Source organism: Oncorhynchus mykiss, chromosome 30 (genome assembly GCF_013265735.2).
Source record: "Oncorhynchus mykiss isolate Arlee chromosome 30, USDA_OmykA_1.1, whole genome shotgun sequence".
NCBI lineage: Eukaryota > Metazoa > Chordata > Actinopteri > Salmoniformes > Salmonidae > Oncorhynchus > Oncorhynchus mykiss.
Genome location: NC_050570.1, coordinates 38,232,377 through 38,246,597, shown reverse-complemented (window position 1 = coordinate 38,246,597; position 14,221 = coordinate 38,232,377). Strand labels below are relative to the sequence as shown.

At 43.3% G+C, this 14,221-nt stretch overlaps 1 protein-coding gene across 1 annotated transcript in view; it reads right to left on the bottom strand.

Annotated features, from left to right (window-relative positions):
* LOC110521800 (tyrosine-protein kinase JAK1) overlaps positions 1-14,221 on the bottom strand; it is a 54,646-nt gene that overhangs the window by 38,500 nt on the left and 1,925 nt on the right. The window contains exon 2 of the mRNA XM_036968783.1: positions 8,057-8,262. Within this exon, the coding sequence (XP_036824678.1) occupies positions 8,057-8,255 (199 nt within the window). The 5' untranslated portion in view covers positions 8,256-8,262. The remainder of the gene's footprint in view (positions 1-8,056; positions 8,263-14,221) is intronic.

Below are 14,221 nucleotides of genomic sequence, written 5' to 3'. Positions count from 1 at the left end.
AAACGTGGCTGGGTCTTTCTGCATGACAATGATCCCAAACACACCGCCCGGGCAACGAAGGAGTGGCTTTGTAAGAAGCATTTCAAGGTCCTGGAGTGGCCTAGCCAGTCTCCAGATCTCAACCCCATAGAAAATCTTTGGAGGGAGTTTAAAGTCTGTGTTGCCCAGCAACAGCCCCAAAACATCACTGCTCTAGAGGAGATCTGCATGGAGGAATGGGCCAAAATACCAGCAACAGTGTGTGAAAAACTTGTGAAGACTTACAGAAAACGTTTGACCTCTGTCATTGCCAACAAAGGGTATATAACAAAGTATTGAGATAAACTTTTGTTATTGACCAAATACTTATTTTCCACCATAATTTGCAAATAAATTCATTAAAAATCCTACAATGTGATTTTCTGGATTTTTTTTCTCATTTTGTCTGTCATAGTTGAAGTGTACCTATGATGAAAATTACAGGCCTCTCATCTTTTTAAGTGGGAGAACTTGCACAATTGGTGGCTGACTAAATACTTTTTTGCCCCACTGTATGTAAACTTCCGACTTCAACTGTATACAGTGCCTTGCGAAAGTATTCGGCCCCCTTGAACTTTGCGACCTTTTGCCACATTTCAGAATTCAAACATAAAGATATAAAACTGTATTTTTTTGTGAAGAATCAACAACAAGTGGGACACAATCATGAAGTGGAACGACATTTATTGGATATTTCAAACTTTTTTAACAAATCAAAAACTGAAAAATTGGGCGTGCAAAATTATTCAGCACCTTTACTTTCAGTGCAGCAAACTCTCTCTAGAAGTTCAGTGAGGATCTCTGAATGATCCAATGTTGACCTAAATGACTAATGATGATAAATACAATCCACCTGTGTGTAATCAAGTCTCCGTATAAATGCACCTGCACTGTGATAGTCTCAGAGGTCCGTTAAAAGCGCAGAGAGCATCATGAAGAACAAGGAACACACCAGGCAGGTCCGAGATACTGTTGTGAAGAAGTTTAAAGCCGGATTTGGGTACAAAAAGATTTCCCAAGCTTTAAACATCCCAAGGAGCACTGTGCAAGCGATAATATTGAAATGGAAGGAGTATCAGACCACTGCAAATCTACCAAGACCTGGCCGTCCCTCTAAACTTTCAGCTCATACAAGGAGAAGACTGATCAGAGATGCAGCCAAGAGGCCCATGATCACTCTGGATGAACTGCAAAGATCTACAGCTGAGGTGGGAGACTCTGTCCATAGGACAACAATCAGTCGTATATTGCACAAATCTGGCCTTTATGGAAGAGTGGCAAGAAGAAAGCCATTTCTTAAAGATATCCATAAAAAGTGTTGTTTAAAGTTTGCCACAAGCCACCTGGGAGACACACTAAACATGTGGAAGAAGGTGCTCTGGTCAGATGAAACCAAAATTGAACTTTTTGGCAACAATGCAAAACGTTATGTTTGGCGTAAAAGCAACACAGCTAATCACCCTGAACACACCATCCCCACTGTCAAACATGGTGGTGGCAGCATCATGGTTTGGGCCTGCTTTTCTTCAGCAGGAACAGGGAAGATAGTTAAAATTGATGGGAAGATGGATGGAGCCAAATACAGGACCATTCTGGAAGAAAACCTGATGGAGTCGGCAAAAGACCTGAGACTGGGACAGAGATTTGTCTTCCAACAAGACAATGATCCAAAACATAAAGCAAAATCTACAATGGAATGGTTCAAAAATAAACATATCCAGGTGTTAGAATGGCCAAGTCAAAGTCCAGACCTGAATCCAACCGAGAATCTGTGGAAAGAACTGAAAACTGCTGTTCAAATGCTCTCCATCCAACCTCACTGAGCTCGAGCTGTTTTGCAAGGAGGAATGTGAAAAAATTTCAGTCTCTCGATGTGCAAAACTGATAGAGACATACCCCAAGCGACTTACAGCTGTAATCGCAGCAAAAGGTGGCGCTACAAAGTATTAACTTAAGGGGGCTGAATAATTTTGCACGCCCAATTTTTCAGTTTTTGATTTGTTAAAAAAGTTTGAAATATCCAATAAATGTCGTTCCACTTCATGATTGTGTCCCACTTGTTGTTGATTCTTCACAAAAAAATACAGTTTTATATCTTTCTGTTTGAAGCCTGAAATGTGGCAAAAGGTCGCAAAGTTCAAGGGGGCCGAATACTTTCGCAAGGCACTGTATATACATAAAAGTTATGCCATTTAATTCACGATTTCAACTGGCTGAGAAACGCTGCCTGCCTGTCTGTCTTGTCCCGACACGTTCAATACTATGGGACAACTGAAGATCGAATTTCAATATTGAAACATTGTGGTAAATGTTGGAGAAACAGACAGCAAGGTTTATACAGATTTTTTTGTTATTTTTATTTCACCTTTATTTAACAAGGTAGGCTAGTTGAGAACAAGTTCTCATTTGCAACTGCAACCTGGCCAAGATAAAGCATAGCAATTTGACACATACAACAACACAGAGTTACATATGGAATAAACAAAACAGTCAATAATACAGTAGAACAAAATAAATAAAAAAAGTCTATATACAGTGAGTGCAAATGAGGTAAGATAAGGGATTTAAGGCAATAAATAGGCCATGGTGGCAAAGTAATTACAATATAGCAATTAAACACTGGAATGGTAGATGTACAGAAGATGAATGTGCAAGTAGAGATACCGGGGTGCAAAGGAGCAAGATAAATAAATAAATACAGTATGGGGATGAGGTAGGTAGATAGATGGGCTGTTTACAGATGGGCTATGTACAGGTGCAGTGATCTGTGAGCCGCTCTGACAGCTGGTGATTAAAGCTAGTGAGGGAGATATGAGTCTCCAGTTTCAGAGATTTTTGCAGTTCTTTCCAGTCATTGGCAGCAGAGAACTGGAAGGAAAGATGACCAAAGGAGGAATTGGCTTTGGGGGTGACTAGTGAGATATACCTGCTGGAGCGCGTGCTACGAGTGGGTGCTGCTATGGTGACCAGTGAGCTAAGATAAGGCAGGGCTTTACCTAGCAGAGACTTGTAGATAACCTGTAGCCAGTGGGTTTGGCGGCGAGTATGAAGCAAGGGCCAACCAACGAGAGCGTACAGGTTGCAATGGTGGGTAGAGTATGGGGCTTTGGTGACAAAACGGATGGCACTGTGATAGACTGCATCCAGTTTGTTGAGTAGAGTGTTGGAGGCTATTTTATTGATGACATCACCGAAGTCGAGGATCGGTAGGATGGTCAGTTTTACGAGAGTATGTTTGGCAGCATGAGTGAAGGATGCTTTGTTGCAATATAGGAAGCCAATTCTAGATTTAATTTTTGATTGGAGATGCTTAATGTGAGTCTGGAAGGAGAGTTTACAGTCTAACCAGACACCTAGGTATTTGTAATTGTCCACGTATTCTAAGTCAGAGCCATCCAGAGTAGTGATGCTGGACGGGCGAGCAGGTGCGGGCAGTGATCGGTTGAATAGCATGCATTTAGTTTTACGTTTAAGAGCAGTTGGAGCCCACGGAAGGAGAGTTGTATGGCATTGAAGCTCGTCTGGACGTTAGTTAATAACACAGTGTCCAAAAAGGGGCCAGAAGTATACAGAATGGTGTCGTCTGCGTAGAGGTGTATCAGAGAGCAGCAAGAGCAACATCATTGATGTATACAGAGAAGAGAGTCGCCACAAGGATTGAACCCTGTGGCACCCCCATAGAGACTGCCAGTCCGGACAACAGGTCCTATGATTTGACACACCGAATTCTATCAGAGAAGTAGTTGGTAAACCAGGCGAAGCAATCATTTGAGAAACCAAGGCTGTCGAGTCTGCCAATAAGAATGTGGTGATTGACAGAGTCGAAAGCCTTGGCCAGGTCGATGAATACGGCTGCACAGTAATGTTTCTTATCGATGGCGGTTATGATGTCGTTTAGGACCTTGAGCGTGGCTGAGGTGCACCCATGGCCAGCTCTGAAACCAGATTGCATAGCAGAGAAGGTACGGTTGGATTCGAAATTGACAGTAATCTGTTTGTTAACTTGGCTTTCGAAGACCTTTGAAAGACAGGGTAGGATAGATATAGGTCTGTAGCAGTTTGGGTCTAGAGTGTCACCCCCTTTGAAGAGGGGGATGACCGCGGCAGCTTTCCAATCTTTGGGATTCTCAGACGATACGAAAGAGAGGTTGAACAGGCTAGTAATAGGGGTTGCAACAATTTTTGCAGATAATTTTAGAACGAGAGGGTCCCGATTGTCTAGCCTGGCTGATTTGTAGGGGTCCAGATTTTGCAGCTCTTTCAGGACATCAGCTATCTGGATTTGGGTAAAGGAGAAATGGTTGGGGCTTTGGCAGTTTGCCGTAGAGGGTGCTGGGCAGTTGACCGGGGTAGGGGTGGAAAGCATGGCCAGCCGTAGAGAAATACTTATTGAAATTCTCAATTATCGTGGATTTATCGGTGGTAACAGTGTTTCCTAGCCTCAGAGCAGTGGGCAGCTGGGAGGAGGTGCTCTTATTCTCCATGGACTTTACAGTGTCCCAGAACTTTTTGGAGTTAGTACTACAGGATGCAAATTTCTGTTTGAAAAAGCTAGCCTTTGCTTTCCTAACTGCCTGTGTATATTTGTTCCTAACTTCCCTGAAAAGTTGCATATCACAGAGGCTAAATCTCTGCTGTTGAAAACGAAATGTTAGTCTAAAAGAAATGTGAGAATGTCTAGATGCTTTTTATAGTGGAGATCAAGTTTATAAATTGCTGGGCTGATGAGACAGTGGATTGCACAGTCCGATGGAACAGAGTAAATAGGCATTTTAACATCACAGAATTAGCCAGTGGTAACTGCGGTTTTAACCAATCAGCATTCAGGATTAGACCCACCCACAGATGAGCCTTTATGTTTGTTTTGAACTATAAATGGAACATAATATGACACGGGAAAAGTATAGGGCCATGACACTTCCTCTTTTCTGGGCTCTTTTGTTTTGATGTGAGGGACATAATGTGCATTAAACTACCTACCACTGACCACACAAGACAGAAAGGTCCTGCACAGACACAGAATACTTTGGATTGGACTATAAACAGATCATACATTTGTGTTGGCAGCTGCTTTGTTTGTTTAGCCTATAACTGGTGAGTATTTGCATATGGTAGCTGTGGAGTTGAACTCCTCCAGAGTCTTGTTGTTGTCTGTATGTTGTCTGTAGGCTTCCTTTCTCTGCTCGCTCTGCAGTACTGGGAAGAAAAGTGTTGGCTTCACACAAGGACGAAATTCCAGAACACGTCCCGCCCTGAACCAACCCTAACCAGCCACCATCTTGTATTGGAGTCAGTATGTGGCTGAAAGGAACAGCCGGATGGATGAAACCACACTTCTCTTACCCTCTCTTCTCCTCTCCCTTTCTAGCACCGATCACGCTGACAGATGTTGTGGAGTATTTCAGCCAGTATCAGAACAAAGGTATAAATACAGGCCTAGAATTTGTTTGTCAAAGATGGAGACTACCAAACCAGCATCTTTAGAGCTGTAGGAAAACAGGTGCTGGGTGGGTGTTAGTATCTTTTCTCATGCGGGATAGCCTAGTAGCTAGGCTACATTGGCTTTGTCTGTATTGTGTGCCTGCTATCTGGCAAGGGAGGAGTATACAGTATTTACTGTAAGTATTATGTCATGTTTTGTCATCAAATCAGGTAGAGTATATGTGGAAGTCAGCAGAGAAGCATAAATTCAGCTACTGTAACAGCCTGCTAATATAGTTAAAACAAAGCCATTTGGCATCAGTAAGAGGGTCGTTCCACCCACCCCAAAACAAGAGGATTACCACACAAAATCATGAAATCATTTCTGTAATCACAAACAAATAAAATTAGCATTTCTGAAACATTATTTTGTTTAAATATAATTTGATCTCTGATCATTTAAGCTAATTGATTGCACCCAAATTGGTCATTTTCATTTATAGGATTCATATAGCCTAATTGTCAATAAATATAGTACTAGGGTGGCCGATATTGCGATAGCATCGTCTGTCGACGATGATGGACAGCCATCGTTGATGGTGACGACATCGTGATGTGACAGATGCGCCACGCTGTAAACAAGCAGGGCAGCAGCAGGGTGACACACAAGTGGCATTCCGAGTAATAGCCTAGTCCTATTTGCTATAGCCTATTTCAATAAACATGTTATATAGCCTACATAAAACAAGAGAGGAATCTAGGCCAGAGAGCGGAGAATTCCACCAAGCAGTAACTATTTTGTATTTAGCGTTTTTTTTTTAAATAACGCAGCCTATATTCCTTTCTTTCTCCATTCGATAGACTATGAAAGCTGCACTTAGCTTCTACCCAGGCCTTCAACAATCGAGTCTTTGTCATGATTTGTCCAGTTAAATTAGATTTTGCGCTATGGCCAAACTGCAGTTTTTTTTGCAGAGTAAAAAATATATATATATATTTTGGCGGAGTGGCCAATGGGGGTGATAGCATCCTATATCACAATTTTTTAGGACAATGTTTGACAACAATTGGATACCACGAAATTGGGGAGAAAAAGGGGTAAAATTTGTTTTTTTAAATATATATATAGTACCTCCCCAATTTCGTGGTATCCAATTGTTGTAGTAGCTACTATCTTGTCTCATCGCTACAACTCCCGTACGGGCTCGGGAGAGACGAAGGTTGCAAGTCATGCGTCCTCCGATACACAACCCAACACAGCACGCATCCAACCCGGAAGCCAGCCGCACCAATGCGCCGGAGGAAACACCGTGCACCTGGCCACCTTGGCTAGCGCACACTGCGCCCAGCCCGCCACAGGATTCGCTGGTGCGCGATGAGACAAGGACACCCCTACCGACCAAGCCCTCCCTAACCCGGGCGACGCTAGGCCAATTGTGCGGCGCCCCACGGACCTCCCGGTCGCGGCCGGTTACGACAGAGCCTGGGCGCGAACCCAGGGACTCTGATGGCACAGCTGGCGCTGCAGTACAGCGCCCTTAACCACCACCCGGGAGGCCCCCTAGACCGTAATTCTAAATGAGTAAGACATGAGGAATCCAATAAAATCTAAATTGTCATCCTATGTAATGTATATTTCCTGTGAATTTTGTGATTATTTTGTTCCTCTGTTCATAGAAATTAGCCATTGAAGTCACTTGCATTAATCTTATCTGTTTCTAACTACAGAAACAATTTCTGAAACATCTGAGATGGTGAGTGTCACGGCTTAGTGAAATGACAAGGTTCCTCATTTTAGGATTTAGAGTTTATCTTATTTATTAAACTAGGCAAGTCAGTTAAGAACAAATTATTTTTTACAATGACTCCCAATCACAGCCAGATGTAATGCAGCCTGGATTCGAACCAGGAACTGCAGTGATGCCTCTTGCGCTGAGATACACTGCCTTAGACCGCTGCGCCATATATACACACAGTACATGTTGAGCATTGAGATAAAGATCATCCACTGACAAAACACACGTAGGCAATAAAACAAAGCTTCACAAGTAATACATACATCTTTGTAAAAATTTCCAATGCCATGTTGTATAGGCCAAGCCTACTGTATGATGTAAATGAGCAGCACACACAATGAAATGAAACATCTATTACAAAGCCATTTCTTCCTTAGTTACTTACCATTTCTCCTTCTGGTCTCCTAGCTAAGAGTAAACTCATGTGACGGCCTATTCACAGTGGCAACAGTGGACCTCTCTGTTGGCGGACAGGCTCCATCAGGATGGTTCACCACATTTATCCCCAATTAGTTGTAAATGACCATATTTAAGATATATAACTTCTGAATCTTCCTGAAAACTTCCCGCAAATCCAATCGTACAAATAGACCCTGTTTCATGCCCTGGCATGCAGACACTCACACACGGGTGCCTACAGGCACACCCACCCACACACAGGTGCCTACAGGCACACCCACCCACACACGGGTGCCTACAGGCACACCCACGAACACATACAGGGATGGACGCAGTTAGGCGTGCAACACACACTTGCAGTCATGCCATACAATACACACACACACACACACGCTCTGGGCGGGAGGTGAGACATTACTTACAGCATATTGTGGCGGCCTCAACACACAGTTCCTCAGCGGTGAAGCTGTCTTTGAGGAATCCCAGCTGCGGCATATCTGGCAGGTAAAAATGGATCTCCAGACCCCTCATGGGCACAGTGACGGGGCCCTCGGCTCTCCTCGACCTCCTCATCTTCCCACACAGTTGCCTACCCAGCTCCATTACCCCCGGACTTGGCATCCAGACTCTGAAGGTAGAGGCAGAGGGATGGAGATGTCAATACATCAAAGGCAAAACAGCGGGAGTGTGTATGTGTGTCGGGGGTGGGTAACGTATTGATCCAGAGGTGAGCTCACTGTAGCAGTGGTACGGAGTCCAGCATACCCTGATGACTCACGTTGGCTACCCACAACACACACCTACTCAGGCAATGTAATTCACGACACACTGTGTGTGAGATGATCTCACCAAAGCAAACACAAACCTCCTCTGGAGGGAGGTGAGGTAGTTCTCCCTCTGCGTGCAGATCATCCCATTAGTTCTCCCAGCAGCGTTTCCCCTTCCTCTACAGCGGCACAGGTGGCATCCCTAGTGGCTAGGACAGTTTGTTTCATAACACCCCTAATCAGCCTATCGCCAATGGCGACAGAGCTCTGATCTACTGATTGCTGCTGGGATCAGCAGGATCACACACACGTAGGCCTACATGAATCACACACGCACACTGTCAGGGCCAAAGTGTCCTCAGGTCCTGCTGAAGTCTTATCAGCCTGTGAGAACCCCGCTCCACACACACGGTGTATTCATTAGTCTACAGTGCTGAGAAACGGTTAACAGTGCAGCAACAGCGGAAAAAAATACCTGCAGTTCATCTGCAACCGATACCTGCAGTTCATCAAGGATGGCTGAAGACGGCACAATAGTTGCTGGGCAAAGTGCTAACGCCAAAGGCTACGTTAGACAATACACATTCTGTATTTTATAATCCACATTCTGTACTGTATTTTAAAGGCACGTGGCCTTCAAACGCTTGTCATGGGGTCATCCTTCACATCCAAACAATGTAGACCAAGGGACGACATTCTGCATCAGCCACAACTGAACTACTGTACGTTACACTGGCAACAAAAAAAAGACACCTCAGAGGTAGGCTAGGCTACATTCTATTACTGTACTATCCTTCAACACATGATGAAAGTTTGGATGAGTCAGATGACTGTGTTTTCCCTAGGATTTTTTTCAGCAGCGGTAGCAAAGTCAGCCGGCGTGGCCAACGGCGCCAAAGGTTTTAGAGGCCCTCCTCTTTGGCCACCGAGGCAACAGTTTGCAGTTTTAAAGCTGCTTTCCTGCAATTCTACACAAAGTGCCATGAGGCTTAGAGAAGATTTGCCATGGCTTATGTTGTGTTCTTATGCTATCTGAGTGACTCAAACATTGTAACACAATCAATAGTGAGCCAACATGTTGTTTTCAGCACTTTTTGTTCCTCGTCTCTCTGCAGCAGACATAGTAAGCGATATGTTTGAAAGATCAAATATCGAATCGCAATACATATAGAATTGAGAAAAATTGCAATACGTATCGCATTGGTACCTAAGTATCGTGATAATATGGTATGGTGAGTTCCCTGGCAGATCCCAGGCCTGCTACCTCACTCTCCAACCAAGGTGCATGAAGGGAGGAGCAAACTGAAGTGAAGAGGAAATTCAGAAACTCTTGGGAGGGCATCAATAAAGAAGCATTTGATCAACTTCCACTGCCCTCCAAGAGTTGCTGAATTTGCTCTTCACGGGGATCAGTCTGGAGTGGACGGTTTTTCATGGCCGGTGATTTCAATGCAGGGAAAGTGAAATCCGTTTTACCTCATTTTTACAAGCATTTCATCTGTGTAACTCGAGGCAACAAAATTCTAGATCACTTTACTCCACACATACAAGGCTCTCCCTCACACTCCATTTGGCAAATCTGGCCATAACTCTATCCTCCTGATTTCTGCTTACAAGCAAAAACTCAAAAACAGGATGTACCAGTGACATGCTCAATACGAAAGCACAGATAGAACATTGAGACTGATATTTCATATGTATAAATGTGAAGAAACGCCAAGCGCATGCCACTCACTACCCAATATGGTAGTGAGAGGAAGCTCAGTGGCCGTAAATGGATGGATTTTGTCCGAAACTGCACATTTTCTCATCAATGAAACATTTGATCTCAATACAATATTTTGGTTCCCCAAACAAGAATCGAACAGAGTGTATTAAGTTGTGTGGACTTTACCCTTTGCCATTGTTTTTTTTAAATTGCGTTGTTAAGGAGTGCAAAGGCAAATTTAGCTATTACACACTCGCATTTCACAGAGTAGGTGTTCCCTAACGGACATATGCAAATGCAGGCTGGAACGGGCAAATAGGATCTCGCTAGCTCGTGCTGGTCTCTTCCCTCCTCCTTGCTTGTTCTGCCCACTATAACTAATTTGTTCACATTGGAAACGACAGGCTGTGGTCTTTCTTGGTTTAGTTATAAAAAATCTTTGACGGAAGTGGACAAACGAAGCGGGTGCTTCGCTAGCACAGACTGGAATATGTTCTCGGATTCACCCGATAACATTGAGGAGTTTACCACATCAAATAAAAATACATGTTATGTGCTGAATACAACAGGTGTAGACTTTACTGTGAAATGCTTACTTATGAGGTGTCCCTCTTTATTTGAAAAACATTTTTTACCCCTTTTTCTCCCCAACTTCCTGATATCCAATTGGTAGTTACAGTCTTGTCCCATCGCTGCAACTCGGACTCGGGTGAGGCGAAAGTCGTGAGCTATGCGTCCTCCAAAACACAACCCTGCCAAGCTGTACTGCTTCTTGGCACACTGCCCGCTTAACCCTGAAGCCAGCCACACCAATGTGTCGGAGGAAACATCGTAGATTTGGCGACCGAAGTCAGCGTGCATGCGCCTTGCCGCCACAAGGAGTCGCTAGAACGCGATGGGACAAGGATATCCCAGCCGGCCAAACCCTCCCCTAATCCGGACTAATTGTGCGCCGCCTCATGTGTCTCCTGGTTGTGGCCGGCTGCGACACAGCCCAGCAGCTAACCCGGATCTGTAGTGACGCCTCTAGCACTGCGATGCAGTGCCTTAGACCGCTGAGCCATTCGGGAGGCCAGGTGTCCTTCTTTGCAAAGCATTGAAAAACCTCCCTGATAGTTGTGGTTGAATTTGTGTTTGAAATTCACTGCTCGACTGAGGGACATTACAGATAATTGTATGTGTAGGGTACAAAGATGACATAGTCAATTAAAAATCATGTTAAACACTTATTGTACACAGAGCGAGTCCATGCAATGTATTATGTGACTTGTTAAGCCGAGTTTTACTCTTGAACTTATTTAGGCTTGCCATAACAAAGGGGTTGAATACATTTTGACTCAAGACATTTCAGCTTTTAATGTTGAATTAATTTGTAAACATTTCTAAAAACACAATTCCACTTTGACAATATCGGGTATTGTGTGTTGGCTAGTGACAAAATCTCAGGCTACAACACAACAAAATGTGGAAAAGGTCAAGCGCAAGTACGACGTCATCCCCACAGTGACAGTACGTACAGTGTCTTCATAAAGTATTCATACCCCTCAACGTATCCCACAATTTGCTGTGTTACAGACTGAAAAAAAATTCGACCCCATCTACACACAATACCCCGTAATGACAAAGTGAAAACATGTTCTTAGAAATGTCTGCAAATTTATTGCAAGTAAAATACAGAACTATCTCATTTACATAAGTTTTCAAACCCCATTGTTATGACACTCCAAATGGAGCTCAGGTGCATCCAATTTTCTTTGATCATCCTTGATTGGAGTCCACCTGTGGCTAATTCAATTATTTGGACATGATTTAGAAAGAATCTGTGTATATAAGGTCCCACAGTTGACAGTGCATTTCAGAGCAGAAACAATACCATGAAGTCCAAGGAACTATCCAAAGATCTCCAAGATAGAATTGTGATGAGGCATATACTGTATCTGGCGAAGGGTATACAACTATTTCTAGAGTGTTGAAAGTTTCCAAGAGCTTAGAGCTGGCAGTCCGACCAAATTGAGCAACCGGACAAGAAGGACCTTGGTCCGAGAGGTGACCAAGAACTCAATGGGCGGCTAGTAGCCAAGTGATTAGAGCGTTGGGCCAGTAACTGAAAGGTTGCTGGATCGTGGATGTTCGATTAAGGCAGCCCCTCGCACCTCTCTGATTCAGAGGGGTTGGGGTAAATGCGAAAGACACATTTCATTTGAATCTCCCTTTCCCAATGACCACTCTGACAGAACTATAGAGTTTATTGGCTGAAATGGGAGAACCTACCAGAAGGACAGCAGTCTCTACAGCACTTCACCAATCTGGGCTTTATGGGAGAGTGACCAAACGGAAGCCACTCCTGACAAAAAAGCACATGGCAGCACGCCTGGAGTTTGCAAAAAAGGCATGTGAAAGGCAAAAGAAGGCAAAAGATTGTGGTCTGATGACACATACATTTAACTTCGGCCTGAATGCAAAGTGTTATGTCTGTAGAAAGACACGTCATGACCTGTCTAACACCATCCCTACCGTGAAGCATAGTGGTAGCAGCATCATGCTGTGGGGATGCTTTTCAGCAGCAGGGACCAATGAATGGAGGCAAATACAGGCAAATCCTTGATGAGAACCTGCTTCAGAGTGCAAATGACTTAAGACTGGGGGCAAAGATTTACGTTCCAACAGGACATTGACCCCAAGCATACAGCCAAACCAACGCTGGTATTATTCAGAACAAGAATGTGAAAGTCCTTGAGTGACCCACACTTGAATCCCATTGAAAATCTATGGAAAGACTTGAAGATTGCTGGTCACCGCCGCTCCCCAACTAACTTAACAGAGCATGAGAAAATCTGGAAGGAAGAATGGGAGAAAATCCCCATGTACTTGTCCTCTTGCTCAGTTGGGCACCGGGGCCTCCCACCCCTTCTATTCTGGTTAGAGACAATTTGTGCATTTCTGTGAAGGTGTACAGTAGTACACAGCGTTGTAAGAGATCTTCAGTTTCTTGGCAATTTCTCGCATGTAATAGCCTTCATTTCTCAAAACAGGAATAGGCTGATGAGTTTCAGAAGAAAGTCCTTTGTTTCTGGCCATTTTGAGCCTGTAATCGAACCCACAAATACTAATGCTCCAGATACTCAACTAGTCTAAAGAAGGACAGTTTTATTGCTTCTTTAATCAGGACAACAGTTTTCAGCTGTGCTTACATTATTGCAGAAGGTTTTTCTAATGATCAATTAGCCTTTTAAAATGAAAAATGTAAATTTAATAACTACCTACATATACATATTACCTCAACTAACCGGTACCCCCACACATTGACTCTGTACCGGTACCCCCTGTTTTTACTGCTGTTATTGTTATTTTACTGCTGCTCTTTAATTATTTGTTACTTTTATTTCTTATTTTTTTAAGGTATTTTTTCTTAAAACTGCATTGTTGATTAAGGGCTTGTAAGTAAGCATCTCACTGTTGTATTCGGCGCCTGTGACAAATACAATTTGATTTGATTTAGACAGCGGTACTCCTCAGGCTTGGGAAGTATCCAGATTGTCATAATGACCTTGTGCCATACCCAGATATTCTGTAATACCTGCACTGAACACCAGGGGCACTGTTTTCAAACCTCACTGATACTATGTAATCTGGAGGTTAGCAATGCTAACAAGTACATGTAAAATCTCTTAGAGAATGCTAACTAAATTCTAACAAGCTAATTCTATAGTGTCTGACCTAAACTATACAAGTAAATAAGTAACTCAAAAATACTACTCACAGTTTGCTGCATACCCAAAACAAATATTAGCCAACTAGGCTCTTGATCCAGGAGGGAACTCTGCTGTTACCAAGCGAATGCTTGATTTTGGAAGAAGCTAATCACAGCTACATAGCTAACTAACTACGAAATTAACAAACCAAATGCACAACTTGTCCGTTCTCAAAAGGCTCTGGTCTCTCATCGTTGTGTGCTTGTAAACAAACACCATGTGACTGGGTACTACCGGTAAGCTTAATAATGAAAAAATATGTGACAGGTGAAATCAAGAATGTGATCTTCTTTATCTCCTAACATATTACACAAGTTGACTGCAGGTATTTACTTAAAAAGTAGCTTCAAATGTATTTAA